Consider the following 17,735-nt stretch of genomic DNA (forward strand, 5'->3'; position numbering starts at 1 on the left):
AGCTAAGAAGAGTTTACATTAACTGGTATGTTCGTGTTCTGTGTGGAACCATATCTTTACTTTTCTTCTTCAGAGCTATATCCATGATAGGTCTCTTCACGGTAGCAGCAGGGACTGGAGGTATCAAGCCTTGTGTGTCAGCATTTGGCGGAGACCAGTTCGGTCCTGGTCAGGTAGTTTTCAACGTTTCAGTTTTACATAATAAATAGTTTTATGCCTTAGTTTAATCGCTGGACACAGGTCTTAGAAGGTATGAGATATTTAGTCAAAAATGCCTGAAGTGAAAATATTGGTTAGCGAAAACTATTGTCAGACACCTAGACGGTTGGTGAAGTAGTTTTCCCGCTTTTGTTGTATTTGTTTAATCAAATCGACCAGTATTAAAATGCTCTAGTCATTAAGTGAAACTATATATATCCAAAACATACCAGTAATATGGTGAAAATTAAATTGGTCCGAAATGATTTGGTCAACTGAATGAAACTGTTTATGTCCAAAATACAGCAGTTGTTTGATCAAATCAAATGTATACAAATACTCGAAACATTTATCATATCAAATATGTTTCTAATAATCTAGTCTTATGATCAAAGTAACCACTTGATAATAGCTCCAATAGTTCGAACAAATTCATTATGTCCAGAGTAATCCAATGTGCTTTTCGACATATTAGAAATAACTTCAGAATCGATGTAAAAAAAACATCGTACGTTTCACAAAACTTTATGTCAAAAATTAAGACTATTATTTCACTGGTAAAGTCATCATTAGGTACTTTATTTACCAGACGATTTCTTTACCGGCAAAACCACGAAGTACGTGTAAAAGGTACAACTATCTGTGTTTTGTTTCGTCAATTCTGTAATTGTGGAGTTTCATCAAGTAACGACGGTTTTAAGTATCAGTTATTTTGAAATAACTAGTTTAATTTTCAGTCTCAACTCTTTCATTCTGTATTTATAGGTTAAGAGAAAAACGTTTCTCTATAGAAACCAACAGATATTACAAGTACTAATTTTTAAATACATAGTAATATAGTTGGTTAATGATAAATAAATTGTGTGTTCATTTTAAAGTATTTTTAACAGTTCCGTAACTGTTTGAAATATTGGGTTTATTGTTGTATATCTTTAAAGGTTTATTGTTGTATATCTTTAAAGGTTTATTGTTGTATATCTTTAAAGGTTTTTTGTTGTATATCTTTAAAGGTTTATTGTTGTATATTTTTAAAGGTTTATTGTTGTATATTTTAAAGGTTTATTGTTGTATATCTTTAAAGGTTTATTGTTGTATATCTTTAAAGGTTTATTGTTATATATCTTTAAAAGTTTATTGTTGTATATCTTTAAAGGTTTTTTGTTGCATATTTTTAAAGGTTTATTGTTGTATATCTTTAAAGGTTTATTGTTGTATATCTTTAAAAGTTTATTGTTGTATATCTTTAAAGGTTTTTTGTTGCATATTTTTAAAGGTTTATTGTTGTATATCTTTAAAGGTTTATTGTTGTATATCTTTAAAGGTTTATTGTTGTATATTTTGAAAGATTTATTGTTGTATATTTTAAAGGTTTATTGTTGTATATCTTTAAAGGTTTATTGTTATATATTTTAAAAGTTTATTGTTGTATATCTTTAAAGGTTTATTGTTGTATATTTTTAAAGGAACGCGATCTTCAACGTTTCTTCTCTCTTTTCTATTTTTCCATCAATGCTGGAAGTTTGTTGTCCACTTTTCTGACTCCAATTTTGAGAGGTAAATAAGACATACGTTCACCGAGCGAACAACGTGTTCTTATTATTTTATAAAAAATGTTTTGTTTTGTACTCCATGTAATGGAAATAAATTATTTTTATATGAAACTGATTTTACTTCTCAAATTGTAAACTCTACCTTTATTTTACTGATCCATATACCTAAAACAAAACAACAAAACTTAACTTATGTTTAAAAGAAAATTTCGAAAAATTCAAAGCAAAGTTAACTTAAATTTCTTTAAGTTCATCTTGTAAAGTATTTCGAAAAGGTAATATATTAATTTTTACAAAATAGGTAAAAAATAATATTTATTTTTAGGAATGTAAATTATAAACAAATATTTTTACGCATATAAAATATAAAAATTATCATTTGTACGAATATAAGTTTTTAAAATTATTAAATATACGAATATAAATTATAAACATTATTTTTATGAATAAATTATTTCCTTCGATTTCAGAATTTTTCACAATATCTCATCATAAGTAAGGAAATATACTTGTTGAATATTTTAAATAACGGACAATTTATGTAAGTTTTAAAAGAAAAAAGTTTAATGTCCATAAGGATGTTTTTAATGAATAAATCGTGCATACTTCGTTATTGCTTGACTTTATTAATTCATTTTGCACATAGATGGCAGTATATCATGATTAATCAAACAAAACAGTTAAGCGGTGTTTCTTAGATACCATAGACACTGTTTCCTTAGTATCAACTAGTTATAATTTTTTCTTCATTCTATAGCCTAATTGGTTGTATACATTACAAATAATTAAGTAATGACAGGTTTATATAACGTTTGTTAATCACAATCCAGAACATTTAAAACATACTTAGTAAAGATTTTTTTCAACTGTTGCGAAGACTAATAATATTCCTGTGACGTTTCAGCCGACGTCACTTGCTTTGGAGACAACACTTGCTACCCGTTAGCTTTTGGTGTTCCAGCAGTGTTGATGGTTGTAGCCTTAAGTAAGTTTGTTCTTGTTATAATTTTATTTTCTTTCTTTATTATCTTTTTCAAAAATAGCCTATAAGGTAGATTATCATACGCTTATATTAATAACTTCTCAACGTATTAACATTTATACTTGAAACTGTCCACAGAACGACAACATTCTTATTCTCAATTAGACTTTCTAAAAAATTAGTTGAAAAAATAAAAAGTTTATTTTAACAGGAAAAGGTCAAAGCCATTCCAAAAACAACAACTGTTTTTAATCGTGTTTTGCTTTTTTACTTAGATAAAAGAAAATCCATAGTTAGTTCTTAATTTTAAAGCTAAGAACATTTGAACATCCTTATATCTAACAACTTAGAAGTTTATAGTTAAAAACAGTTAAACATCCTTATATCTAACAACTTAGAAGAAGTTTATAGTTAAAAACAGTTAAACATCCTTACATCTAACAACTTAGATAAAGATTATACCTAAGAACATTTAAACATCCTTACATCTAACAACTTAGAAGAAGATTATAGCTAAGAACATTTAAATATCCTGACATCTAACACCTTAAAATAAGTTTACAGCTGAAAACATTCAAACATCTTAACATCTAACAACTTAGAAGAAGTTTATAGCTAAAAACATTTAAATATCTTACAACTTAGAAGAGTTATAGTTGGTTCTTAGTTTTACAGGTAAGAACACTTAACTCTCCTTACACCTAACAAACATCTTTTTCAAGAACATATATTGTGAAACAACTGTATTGTATATTAAAGCAAGAACATTTCTTTTTATAACTCTAGTCTTGGAAACTGGGCTTATGATAAGTACCATTAACTATTCCATTGGTTGGGTTATGAGTATATATACATTATTTGATTAATCCATCTCATTTTCAAAGGACGAAGTTCCTGTTCATTCTGTTATTTACATTTTTGTAATGGAAGATGTAGTGATGGTGTACTCATCTTCTGGATAAGACCTGGTTTTATTAACTTAATGGACGAAGTTCCTGTTCATTCTGTTATTTACATTTTGTAATGGAAGATGTAGTGATGGTGTACTCATCTTCTGGATAAGACCTGGTTTTATTAACTTAATGGACGAAGTTCCTGTTCATTCTGTTATTTACATTTTTGTAATGGAAGATGTAGTGATGGTGTACTCATCTTCTGGATAAGACCTGGTTTTATTAACTTAATGGACGAAGTTCCTGTTCATTCTGTTATTTACATTTTTGTAATGGAAGATGTAGTGATGGTGTACTCATCTTCTGGATAAGACCTGGTTTTATTAACTTAATGGACGAAGTTCCTGTTCATTCTGTTATTTACATTTTTGTAATGGAAGATGTAGTGATGGTGTACTCATCTTCTGGATAAGACCTGGTTTTATTAACTTAATGGACGAAGTTCCTGTTCATTCTGTTATTTACATTTTTGTAATGGAAGATGTAGTGATGGTGTACTCATCTTCTGGATAAGACCTGGTTTTATTAACTTAATGGACGAAGTTCCTGTTCATTCTGTTATTTACATTTTTGTAATGGAAGATGTAGTGATGGTGTACTCATCTTCTGGATAAGACCTGGTTTTATTAACTTAATGGACGAAGTTCCTGTTCATTCTGTTATTTACATTTTTGTAATGGAAGATGTAGTGATGGTGTACTCATCTTCTGGATAAGACCTGGTTTTATTAACTTAATGGGAAGAAATTTTAGCATTTTAAGGTAAAACTCGTTTCTAGAATGAAGCGGTAAAAAGTGGAGGTAGGCACAACATGACATTCGTTTAGTTAGTTGTTGGTAATACCACTAGTTTGTGGGTTTTAACCTTGAAATGTTATTGTATTCGTCTGGGAATCGTTTTAAGGATGGATCAAATATACCCGTGGTAACATCTCGGGCACGTGAACTCAAGCAGGTCACTCAGTAGATGTTGGTTGTAGTTAAAGTTGAAGATCCCTTTTAAACCAGACTGTTTTTTAAAGGCATATATCAATCGATCCCGTAGACATAATTGTTTAATAATATCTTCGTCATCATGTATGATTATAGTAACAGTTTTTTTTTTTCAAGACAGCTAACATTACAATAAATGGAATATCTGGTTATCTAGGTTTCAGTTTTTGCTTTAACAACAGGTAACATTTCCTTTTAAACATGTGCTCTAATGTTCTGCTTTAAAACGGTTTAAACTTCCCAACATTTTAAACGTCTCTTTGGTAGAGTTTTAACCAGATTTTCTTTAAAGGAATGAAAAAGTGAAAACTTAATTAAAGTCTGGTGAAAGTTGGTTTATGATGCACTTTCGATGTAAGTAGACACTAATTAATTGGTTAATTTTGTTTATCTACATGGCTTGTTTTCCAGTTCTCTTTATCGTGGGACGTTCTATGTATAACATCGTTCCCCCGCAGGGAAACATTGTAATCAAGGTGATAAAATGTATTTTTGTAAGTATTATTTTGGTTACTCTGATGTTTTAAGTGAAATAACTAATTAGTATTACTTAGATGAATATTCTAGTGATCCTAATTTGAAACAGGACTGGTACTTAGGGCCCTCGCAATCTGCGGTCTCGGGTTCGAGTCCCGTCACCGAACATACTCATCCATTCAGTAGTGAGGACGTTATGATGTGACGGTAGAAGGGTAGCTCAAGAGGCCGTGGGTGGTGGTGATGACTAGCTGCTTCCGTGTAGTCTTACACTGTTAAATTAGAAAATGCTAGCACAGATAGCCCTCGTGTAGCTTTGCGCGAAATTCAAAACAAAACAAGCTAGCAAAGTAGTTTTATGCGAAATACAGGAAACAAACTAATTCTGAAACTATACAAACACGGGTTTCTATAGTTACTGCAAGAAAAATATTGTATAGTGATCCCTTTGGCTACGAGTCACAGATCAAAGGCAGCCGTGTCAACGCGTTTGTTGACTTGGATTCAAATTTTATTGAACTCCTATTATATGGATTTATGTCAATATGTTTGGAATCAAATCGTAGTTTACAATTCAAACTTTAATATTGCATTATAAAAAAATTACTTTTTCTTATTCCTGGACAGAAAGTGTTATTTCCCAATTGCTCATGCCTAAAGTAAATGAAAAAAATAACAACCTATTTTTCTCTTCAAACTTTGTGACCTGGGAGAGTGTAACGAAAACATTATAACAGAAATAACACGTACTATCCAGGAACAACATTTGTGTTACATAGTGTTATTTATTAGTGTTAGAGTTAATATCTTAATTTAAAAGTAAATATTAAGAGAACACATCTAAATATATATTTTAGTGAGTCATGTGGTATGTTGAATGCAGGCACTGTTTTAATTTAGATATTTCTTATGTCAAAATACTAAATCTGTAGTTTCATACAAATTGGAAACTCAAATTACTAATATTATCAAGCTAGAATATAAGATAAGAACCTTGTATCTTTGTATTTTGATGAGAGATGGTTTATATAGGGATTTGTACAGTGGTTCCATTCATCTCTTTTTATTTTTGAAAGCAGTCCCTTGTATACATTCCCTTCAATATATGACATGTGAATAACCAATCAACAGCTCACATTGTCCCCAGAGTGGTTTTTTTAAGCCATTTTAATCTTTGAAAAGGCTACCACATTCTTTCGATCCAAGATTTCAAGGAAGTAGGTTTGTTTTTAGTGTGCTCGATTTGTTAAAACAATCTAAATTCATCTTAGTTACTAAGCTTAATAAATTACAGTGGAATTCTGTGGTATCAGTGTAGTTATTTATGATTTTTTTGGTTATTCGCACGTGGAGGATATCAAACAAATATTTTTTTTTATGTTTTATATATACAATTGAAAGACTCAGCAATCTATGTACAATAGTAACCGAGTACAAAGATTTTTTTTTTTGAATTTCACTAGCCGTCCTTAATGTAAGGCTAGAGGGAAGGCAGCTAATCATTACCACCCAGCACCAACTCTTGGGCTACTCTTTTACCAACGAATAGTGGGATTGACCGTAACATTATAACGCCCCCACGGATGAAAGCGTGAGCATGTTTGGTGCGAAGGGGATTCGAACCTGCCACCCTCGGGTTACGAGTCGAAAGAGTACAAAGGTCATAGTGAGAGAAGATAAATGTTTGCTTTACTTCTTGATTTATTGCTCTATATCTTACGGGCCCGGCATGGCCAGGTGGTTAAGGCACTCGACTCGTAATATGAGGGTCGCGGGTTCAAATACCCATTACACCAAACATGCTCACCTTTTAACCGTGAGGGCGTTATAATGTAACGGTCAATCCCATTATTCGTTGGTAAAAGAGTAGTCCAAGAATTTGGCGGTGGGTGATGATGACTAACTGTCTTCGCTATTGTGCTAAAGTAGGGACGGCTAACGCAGGAGCCCTCAAGTAGCTTTGCGCGAAATTCAAAACAAAGCAAAAACAATTCTATATTTTAAGAATGATAAGTTTAATAAATTATTTATAAATAGTAATAATTTTTATAATGTATAATAATTGAAATATAACTATATATTACAACATACTAGTCCACAACCAAAACAGGGAAGACCTGTTCAGTTTTACATTACTGAATACATAACGATTGCACGTGCACTGCGTCAATGCAATTTATGTAATGTTAGCTAAGCATGACTGGAAGATCAATGTCATACTAAATATATATATGTAAATATGTAGTGTTATGTGACGTAAGCTACTTAGACTAAACATTTGTATTTTCGTATTATAATATTTAGTCATTCTGGCATGAAAAAAGCATACTTTATTTCCTAGTTTTTAAAGATGGTTACGAGGTTGGTCAACTGGGAGATCCCACATAGTTAGAGTATAGAAAATAGCCTAAAACATAAAATCTTACTTAAAACAAACGTTTGAAATGTATTTAGGAGGTTTTAGAGATTATACAAATAATATTTCTAGATTTTTGGGATGAATAATAGTTTTTAATCATTACTTGAAATCACTTTGCAGTCAGACAAGTAACGAAAAATAGTCTATTTTTCACAAACATATCTTTGGTAAAAATATTTCATTAAAAAAACTTATTTTTTTTGTACAAAATACTTGTAATCTTCACTAAAAGTCTACGAAAATTTAGAAAGATGCACATGTTGTATTAAAATTTATAGTGCAAATATTCAACATGTGCAAATGTGTAGACGAACTCGTGCATATTATACCAAGCTCGTAGCGAAATGATAAACATTAAGCACACTCCTTTGAAACTTTCTATTCCAGTGTTAAATCTGTTGTTTTGACCTTGCAGGAGAATTTAAACCGTGTTCACTGCTTCGACACATTTTATGTAAATTCTTAAATGTTTAATAGATTTTACTTGATCCAACAGCGCAGCTTCTTTAAAAACGTCCTGCGTGATTATCGCAAGCAAAACTGAAATCATTAGTATTGTAATAACAGAAGGATCGAAAAGATTCGTTGAGAGTGGTTATTGTTAAGCTCAACCCTATTTTCAGCTTTGTAAGCCTGTAGATTTACTGCTGAGTGACTGAGGTTGGACTTTTTGTGAAGAATGAAAAGCTAACAAAGGAAATCTTACACACAAGTGAAAAACAAAAGTAAACAGTCTTTACAAGTGATGGAATCTTGAGTTATGTTGATGTGCTTGTACCACTGAAACAGAAAAGCTTACAACTATACCACAGTTTCAAGTGTGGTCAAAGTTTTAGTGCAGTAATCCAGACACAAGTGATGATTTTCATTTTGAAGTTTTTAAAGTGAGATTATCTACCTGCTGAAAGTAAGTAGTCAAACTCTTTTTACCCACCTCTACACTTTGAAGTGATACACGCGCAACGGAGTAGTTGACACAGAAGTATGGTCAAACAAGTATAAGCACTTTAGAATGACTACTGTTGTATGTAAATTTGGCTCGAGACGAGAATTAACGTGAGTTTACGATTACTCACATTCTATTCACAAGAACATTAACTAAATGCAATGCACCTGTTCATGAACATGCCTAAATACCAATATACTATTTTCTAGTCGTACGAAGATAACGTTTGAGCTGCTACAATACTACCTGGTGTTAGAGTTTCTTCACGACTTGAAGCTAACAGTGCTTCCATTTCACTTAGTGACAAATACTGATGACTGTACACAGCTTATAGAAACCTAACCACACTGAAGCACCTGGAAATCCAGGTCAAAAGGGTTGAAATAACTTTAGTTAAATAAAAATCAGTATTATTTAAGCACAATTATGCTAGAAAACTTGTTTATATTGATTTCTTAGTGTGGTGAATCTTATGTTATTACCGGATCGCACTTCTATGACATTCCTCGCATGATGCATTACTGGTCTAATTGGCACTTTTGTAACCATTGTAACAGAAGTTCAGGGCTCCTGTCTGTCAGTCAAACATATGTAAAGAATTTTGTTAACATAATTTCCGGACAGTCAGCTTACACTTTTGATAAGTTAATGAGTAGCATACGTAATGTTCTCCCAGTGGCACAACGATATGTCTGTGGAGTCACATTGCTAAAAAGCGTGTTTCAATACTGGTGGTGGGCAGAGCACAGATAGCCTACTCTGAAGCTTTATGCTTAATTTCAATCAAGAAATCAATAGCATACATAATAAATCAGGAGTTTACAGATGTTTAGTGATGTTCACATAAAATATGGGTATCAGTAAGTATAACTTCGAAAAGGATAAGAGAGAATGTATATTGCATAACACGGCACTGGTGTAATAATACTGTTTACCCTCTTGAATATTTGTTATGTACTGAGGCTACAATTAATGACCACGAAAAAATCATTTCAGTACTAAAATACCAGTCAAAGTTATTTTTGATAAATTTGTCTGCTTATTTTGAATTTCGCGCAAAGCTACTCGAGGGCTATCTGCGCTAGCTGTCCCTAATTTAACAGTATAAGACAAGAGGGAAGGCAGCTAGTCATCACCACCCACCGCCAACTCTTGGGCGACTCTTTTACCATCGAATAGTGGGATTGACCATCACATTACAACGTTCCACGGCTGAAAGGGCGGGCATGTTTGGTGTGACGGGGATTCGAACTCGCGACCCTCAGATTACGAGTCGAACGCCTTTTTTGATAAATATGGCGAAAAACACGATACCATGTTTCTTTGTTACAACAACTGTTTACATTTACGTTTTTTTCTGGTGTGTTTTTTCTTATTAAGCACAAAGGTTCATAATGGACTATCTGTGCTATGTTTGTCACAGGATTCGAATATTGAATTGTAGCATTATAAATTCTCGAATTTACCAATGAGCAACAGGGAAGGAGTGTTATTTAAGAAAATAAAAAAATAAATTACATACAAAAAATCAAATATATACAGTACAAAAAACGTCGTAGAATATACATCTTGAAGACAGCATCTATTTTTCTATTTTTATAATTATCATTCCAGTACATTGACTTGTTAGATTGGCGTTCGAAATGGGGGTTGAAAGTTAGGGTATTTTGAACCTTCCATCCCCCAAGATTATGTTAAGGACGTAATAGTTATAAACGTGTTTGGTTTATTGAACGTAACAAGTTACTCAAAAGCTTATGTTTTCTTTGTAAGGAAACGTGATTCAATGTGCTGTATACACGGTCAACAGTATCCCTTTAGATTGTTTATTGAGTCTGTACTCGGGCAATAATGTTTCTTTAGATTGTTTATTGAATCTGTAGTCGGACAATAGTGTTCTTGAGTTTATTTATTGATTATGTACCCAAACAACAATGGTTTCTTTGTTTATAGAAGAAAGCTATTAAAACTTTTTATTGCCGTCCCTAATTTTGAACTGTCGACTAGAGGGAAGGCAACCTGTTGATAGTGCCCAACGCCAATTCTTGGGTTACTCTTTAACCAACGAACAGTGGGATAGGACGTATATAACAACAATCTGGCATCGAACGTGCTCGTCTTTCAGTACATTGCCGGAAGAGGGCTCTAGCGTCTAGGCTGTTTGTGTTTATTTACTACTTGTTAAAACTTAGAAGAAAAAAGTCCATGTTTTAATAACAATGGAACAAATACGCGAATAACTACCCTTACGAACCAGGGCTACTTCACGCTCTGTATTATTGATGCCCGTGTTTTACTTGTCATAAACAAAGTGTATAAAAGAAAAGATAATATTAATAAAACTGATAACCGCAAAACATTTTTCCACTAATGTTTTTTTTCAGCATGCACTGAGACGACGCAACAAAGCTATTAGAGACGGAATAAGAAAAGATCATTGGTTGAACTATGCTGACGACAAGTATGGCGTAAGTGCTAGATTGGTTCTTTTATTACTGTTGTTAATATTTCAGTACTGTTGAAAGATTTGAACTGTAACTTTATTGCTATTACTTGGATAATTTCTAACAAAAAACATTCGACTCAGAATTTATGTTTTGAAGCAATATAAGATGTAACTCATTTTAATTTATAGACAAAGCTTATTGAAGATGTGAAAGCTGTGTTATACGTGTTACGTTTGTATCTACCACTTCCAGTATTTTGGGCACTTTTTGACCAGCAGGTAAATATGGTTCATTACTTTGAAACCTTCTTCGGAGTCAGCGCACTCTATCGATAGTTTTAATAAGCTAATATTTCTTCTATTGCATTCTAGACCAGTGGTTCTCAAATTTTTAGACGATATACCCCTTTCTTTGGTCTATGATACTTTACGCCCAGCACACAAACATACCATAATTTATATAAATATGTTTATATAACACTATCTTAAATATTAAATTCTGTAGTAAAATGTAATTTTTATGTGTGATACTACTTAACTATTAGCCAGATAGTTGAGACTGTGTGGTGTAACAGAGCATGAGAATATTCTGTCATTTGGGATTTCATTTACAGAACCTTCTCACCTCTGTGCCCCATTTGAAAATCACTGTTCTAGAAAAAGTTGTATCTATAAAGGTAGATTTTCCGAAACGCGGTGAAACTGGTAATGATAATTACCTAATTATTACCTAATTACCTAATACGTTTCAAATTAAGAGTATTCAAAATTTTAAAAACATCTGACAATTACATTATTTCAATCCTTCATGTTAACTGTGAAATTCTTTCTTAAAAGTACGGCCGCAGGTACGTCTGCGGACTCACACCGCTAGAAACCAGGTATCGAGACCCGTGGTGGACAGAGCACAGATAACCCATTGTGTAGCTTTGTACTTAATTCTAAATAAACTTAAAATTATGAGGTTAGCCAGATTCTAAACTCAACAGCTTTATTTCTTATTATATTATCATCCACATTTCTTTATGAACCTTACTTTGAAATTGCACAGTCTAAACTTTGGGTGTAATTTACAGAATGAGCGGAGGGTATGGGACAGATCTGCCCACTTTTCGTTAAAGAGGGTTCATATAAGGATTTAGTTGTTTTAAGATATTTAACTCTTTATACACTGTTACTCTTGCTGATGTGGAACTATGGGAGTGTTAATTTGTTTTTAGAGAGGCAGGACAATTATAATACCATAACATTAATTTCCTGCCTCTATTCACCAAATAATAAAATCATTGAAACTCCAATAGAAAATTTGATTGGCTTTAGTCAGCTACATGTATGATATGTAGTTTCTAACGGCAGCTGAAAAGCATAACTGTTCGCGCCAGTTAATGACGTACTGGTCTTCAGACTCAACTACTACATTTTTGTGTTTTATGACAACTTCCTGAGCTAACGTGGAAAATACTGTTTTCATGTGGAAAACTCTCATTCGTACTCGATGTTCCTTTGTATTCAATATCTCGATAGCAATGCATTATTAATTTTTTATTCTATATTCTCTGATGCTATAAGCTATAATCTAAAACTTAAGAACATGTGGAATATTCTTGATCTATAGTGTAAAATATTCTAAACCATTTAATACATAGATTTTTTCCAGATTATAAGGCATAGAAATTGATTTTTTGAATTCAGCTGAACTCCTTAATACATAATCTGAACTATTAATGCACTTTACAGGGAATTATTGTAGCTGTTAATAGTCCTAAGAAATGAATGTAAACCTGTTTTGTTTCAGTATAAATTCTACAAATGGCCTGTTAAGCACAAACCAACTAACTGTATTTTAAAGACTTTTCCATCTATTTACTTATTAATATTTTTATTGTGCTATCATGTTTAATTTTATATAAACAGAATAACAGAGGAAGACTAAAAGTTTGTGTCACGTGAAATATAACTTACTACTTTTAAAACCTAGGGCTCTAGATGGACATTACAAGCTACCCGCATGAACGGAGAAGTGGTAATTATTATTATTTCTATTGTTACATTTACTCAGTGAATATAGGAAGTGTCATGTATAAAAAGGAATTTCTATGGTGTACAACAGCAAAGTTCGAAGCATAAAATTATTTTGCGGTAACAATATTTAGGCATTTACAAAATTTCTAATACAAGATTTATCAAAATAACCGCAACTTAGCAAAGCTGTAATATAAATTTGTATAAGATGTTATTACTATATTCAGAAAGTTAAGCAAAATTCGTGTAAGATGTATAGGGAAGATATATATATATATATACATATAAAAGCTTTCCCCGCTGGTACAGCGGTAAGTCTACAGATTTACAACGCTAAAATTAGGGGTTCGATTCCCCTTGGTGGGCTCAGCAGATAACCCGATGTGGCTTTGCTATAAGAAAACACACACGTATATATATAAGCTATGGTTTATATTGCATGAAAGGCATGTGAAATATATATATATTATTTGCATTGTTGGAAATATATCAAAGAATCGGAAATGCACCCCTTTCACAAAATGTGAAAAATATATACAGAAAATTAAAAACTGTGATAAATACTTTATTGAAAGCGCTAAGAACGCTTGTCGAGAGTCTGACGTAAATATATAAAAAGAACTACAATGATATTTTAAATTATTTTCACAGCAACTACCCTATACAGGCACTTCAAATAAATCATAAACTGCGTATAACATAATATATGTATTTAGTACTCTATAAATTTTAATGAAAGCAGTAAGAATAAATACGTAAAAGCTGCCGTATAAAAAAACCAAAAATCTGTATGTCTTTAGAAACTGCAGAATAATTTTTTTCAACAGCTATAGACTTCTGTGATAATTTTATGTCAAACTAAGTAAAATGTATTTTGATTATACATTAAAAACTTATTTTTTGAAGCAAGATAAAACATATTATTTTTGTTGAATAATATAACCAGACTGTTGATACTTTTGTGCCAGTCTTTATCGAATGCTGTTAAATATTTATATCAATAAAAGTGTTCATTTAGCAAACTAGGTCTTGTTTTTATATACAGTTTTCTCAGATCGCAGGTGTTAGAGTTTTACAGTTTTTATAAAATACTTACATGTTAGTTTTAACATACTATATTGCTCTCTATAGAGAGCAGTAAGAATAAATACGTAAAAGCTGCCGTATAAAAAACAAAAAATCTGTATGTCTTTAGAAACTGCAGAATAATTTTTTTCAACAGCTATAGACTTCTGTGATAATTTTATGTCAAACTAAGTAAAATGTATTTTGATTATACATTAAAAACTTATTTTTTGAAGCAAGATAAAACATATTATTTTTGTTGAATAATATAACCAGACTGTTGATACTTTTGTGCCAGTCTTTATCGAATGCTGTTAAATATTTATATCAATAAAAGTGTTCATTTAGCAAACTAGGTCTTGTTTTTATATACAGTTTTCTCAGATCGCAGGTGTTAGAGTTTTACAGTTTTTATAAAATACTTACATGTTAGTTTTAACATATTATATTGCTCTTTATATTCATTGTTATTATTTTCGAACAGGGAGGATTCCTTTTAAAACCAGACCAAATGCAGGTCATCAATCCATTACTGATCATCGCATTCATACCTCTGTTTGAATATGTTATTTACCCACTTTTAGCCAAGTGTAACCTCCTAATTAGGTAAGCAAACATATTAATATATTTATTTTTATCTTATACAAGAGCTTACGGACACTCGGGGAGGGGTGGACAGACATAAATAGACGGACACTGTAGACAGAGGCAAGATATATCCAAGTTCTTTTTATTTCTTCTACAGACCTCTCTAAAGACTTATCCAAGTTATTCATTGTTTCTTCTGCAGACCTCTCCAGAGAATTATCCACGTTATTTTTTTTGGTTTTCTGCAAACCTCTCCAGAGAATTATTCAAGTTATTTTTGTCTCTTCTGTAGACCTCTCCAGAGAATTATTCAAGTTATTTTTGTCTCTTCTGTAGACCTCTCCAGAGAATTATCCAAGTTATTTTTATTTCTTCTGTAGATTTCTCCAGAGAATTATCCAAGTTATTTTTTGTTTCTTCCTTAGACCTCTCCAGAGAATTACGTTTGGAGGATTTCTCACTGCAACAGCTTTCGTGATTGCTGGGTTTCTACAGATTAAGATTGAAGTAAATGTTTTTATTGCTTTATTCAAAGTTCATTTAATTAAGAATGCAAATAAAATGGAATTAGGCTCAAAATGAGAATGCTTTTATTTCGCGTGTCTTCATATTGGGAGATAAAACTTTGAAAATGTAGTTATTGTTATTAATTTAACTTATCATCTTCAATATCATATACTTGATGATACTCGTTATAAATGCGTAGAAAATGTTTTAAGGATAACTTATGAGCTGTGTGATACTGCAAGTAACAAAATCGACAACAACATATTTCTCAGATTTGTTTAAAACTCGTGCGTTTACAACCAAACAATGTGTTGTATGTCAGTGTAAGATATTTATTAGTTCATAAAATAAAATACAAATTTTTAAAGATATAACATGAATACATTTCTTTTTTATTTCTTTGGCTCTTAAAGAGCACATTGCCTGTTCTTCCTTCGTCAGGACTTAGCCAGGTGGCGTTGATCAACGCGGCTCCTTGTCCCTTGAACATTAAAAGTGACTTCCTGGAAACAAAATTAGCAGTAAATCAGGTAATAAACATAATCTATTAGAAGATAATTTCAGAAATAAGTTTAAAGTACAACAGTAAATGTTAAGCCTTATATATACATAAACTTTTGAATAGTCTTAGAGAGACTTATTTTCCTTATTTACGGCATCAGCAATCTTATCTTTTATTTTTCTCTCTTATTGAGGGGAGAATATCCCCTGGTGGAACGGCGGTAAGTTTTCGGAATTACAACACTAAAATCAGGGGTTTGATTTCCCTCGTTGTACACAGCAGATAGCTCGATGTGGCCTTACTATCAGAAACACACCCATACACACAAAGTTTAAGTCCTAAAAATGCTAATGTTAACAATTCTGTTAACGACCTTTGGCTTGTGACACCCAGTTAAAGTTGCGAGAAGTTATTTTAGTATATTCTTGCGCTACTTATAAAGTATTTTCTTATAATGAAATACAAGCTGAAACAAAATGTACATTTTGTTATCCAATACCTTTTTTACATATTTTCTTTATTATTAAATGTTGATCCTTTTTTCCATCAGTAGGCGCTAACTGCTCTGAGAAAAGAAAACCCAATATACACGTTAAAGATACTGCCTTTGATGGATTTTTTATACTTATTTAACTTTTTACGATGTTTCGTGGTTCCCCCTGTGGGGCAGCGGTAAGGGGTTCGATTCTTCTCGGTGGGCACAGCAGATAACACGATGTGGCTTTACTATAAGAAAAGATACACTCACGAAGTTTCAACCACTTGAGAGGCCGTAATCAGGTAACTGTTTGAATTTTGCGAAATAATGTGCAAGTAGTTTGTTCCAATTTAGAAAACATAGAAGGGGACTCTATATACGTTTTTTTACATAAAAATAACGAGAGGGAAACAAGAAACAATACGGAATAAAAACAATAAAGAAAGACTGAATAATTCCATTTATTTGGCATATAGAGAAAAAAAGGTGATGAATAACTAAACAAGAAAGTAACCTAATGGAAAACATAACAAAACAAAGATGACATCTTGTATGTTTTTCGTTTACGCTTACACACACAGGTATATAAAGTTTAAATTACATTTTGATTAATCATATTACTTTTGTAACATACTTTTTACTTATATAAGTTTGTTGTTTTTCTTGCTACTGAAATACAAGCTAAATTTTATAATTCAATTTTATATATTTTTAGATGTATATCATAAAGGACTTAAAGTCAGATGTACCTCATAACCTGACCTTCACCCCTGCGCCAGGAGAATGCGACATTGAATTTGAGCCTGTTAGAAACGTTCTTCAGACATTAAGTAAAGATGTACAAGCAATGATGGTGACCTCTGACCTCTCAAAATTATTGATACATCAGGTCAGTTACAGATCAAGGATACTAGTTAATCCCTGACCTCAATAACTTTAAAGTATCGCTATAGCATGTACTATATTATAGTCGATATGCTAGCTTTGAACTGTTTCAGATCAGACCAGGATAACAGTTGGTTGGTCTGTGAAAGTACAGGTGGTTAATAATTTAAAGACTTCTGCCTTTTAGAGTTAGACTAAAGCAGACTAACAACACTTCAGTAAGAAAACAAGCCATGGCTGGCACCATCATTATGAGTGTCAATCAAAAAGAAACTTAAATAATCTAAGGATGTATGAAAAAAACTTAAATAATCTAAGGATGTATTTTTCCATAAAAACACGCTCTGAACTTTGGGGCCAGATGTATGTTAGCCAGAAAACATAATACATTTGATTAGAGTAGCACAAGAGTTGGCGGTGGGTGCTGTTGACTAGTTGCTTTTACATAGTCTATTAGTTTAAAATTATGGATGACAATGTGTACATAGTTCTTATATAGCTTTGCGAGGAAGTTCTAAAACAAACTTTTTAATATTTTGTTTTAATGATATAAAAGGAAATACTGAAAAACTAAGGGTTTTACAAACAGAAATTATGAGCGTTTAATGTGCTTGTTTTATTTTCTGAATTTTTAATGTTTCTGTTATCCAATGATTCACGTTTTTTTACATAATCAATAGTGGCGTTTTGTTTTGTTGTTTAATGTAATTGTTCGGGAGGTAAAC

At 31.8% G+C, this 17,735-nt stretch overlaps 1 protein-coding gene across 1 annotated transcript in view; it reads left to right on the top strand.

Moving 5' to 3' along the window:
- Positions 1 to 17,735, top strand: part of LOC143229013 (solute carrier family 15 member 1-like) — a 50,275-nt gene that overhangs the window by 24,295 nt on the left and 8,245 nt on the right. Inside the window, exons 5-15 of the mRNA XM_076460629.1 lie at positions 74 to 173; positions 1,662 to 1,752; positions 2,653 to 2,733; positions 5,087 to 5,169; positions 10,902 to 10,985; positions 11,153 to 11,242; positions 12,942 to 12,986; positions 14,535 to 14,656; positions 15,064 to 15,145; positions 15,559 to 15,675; positions 16,841 to 17,014. Of these exons, the coding sequence (XP_076316744.1) occupies positions 74 to 173; positions 1,662 to 1,752; positions 2,653 to 2,733; positions 5,087 to 5,169; positions 10,902 to 10,985; positions 11,153 to 11,242; positions 12,942 to 12,986; positions 14,535 to 14,656; positions 15,064 to 15,145; positions 15,559 to 15,675; positions 16,841 to 17,014 (1,069 nt within the window). The remainder of the gene's footprint in view (positions 1 to 73; positions 174 to 1,661; positions 1,753 to 2,652; positions 2,734 to 5,086; positions 5,170 to 10,901; positions 10,986 to 11,152; positions 11,243 to 12,941; positions 12,987 to 14,534; positions 14,657 to 15,063; positions 15,146 to 15,558; positions 15,676 to 16,840; positions 17,015 to 17,735) is intronic.

This window comes from Tachypleus tridentatus, chromosome 10 (assembly GCF_004210375.1).
Source record: "Tachypleus tridentatus isolate NWPU-2018 chromosome 10, ASM421037v1, whole genome shotgun sequence".
NCBI lineage: Eukaryota > Metazoa > Arthropoda > Merostomata > Xiphosura > Limulidae > Tachypleus > Tachypleus tridentatus.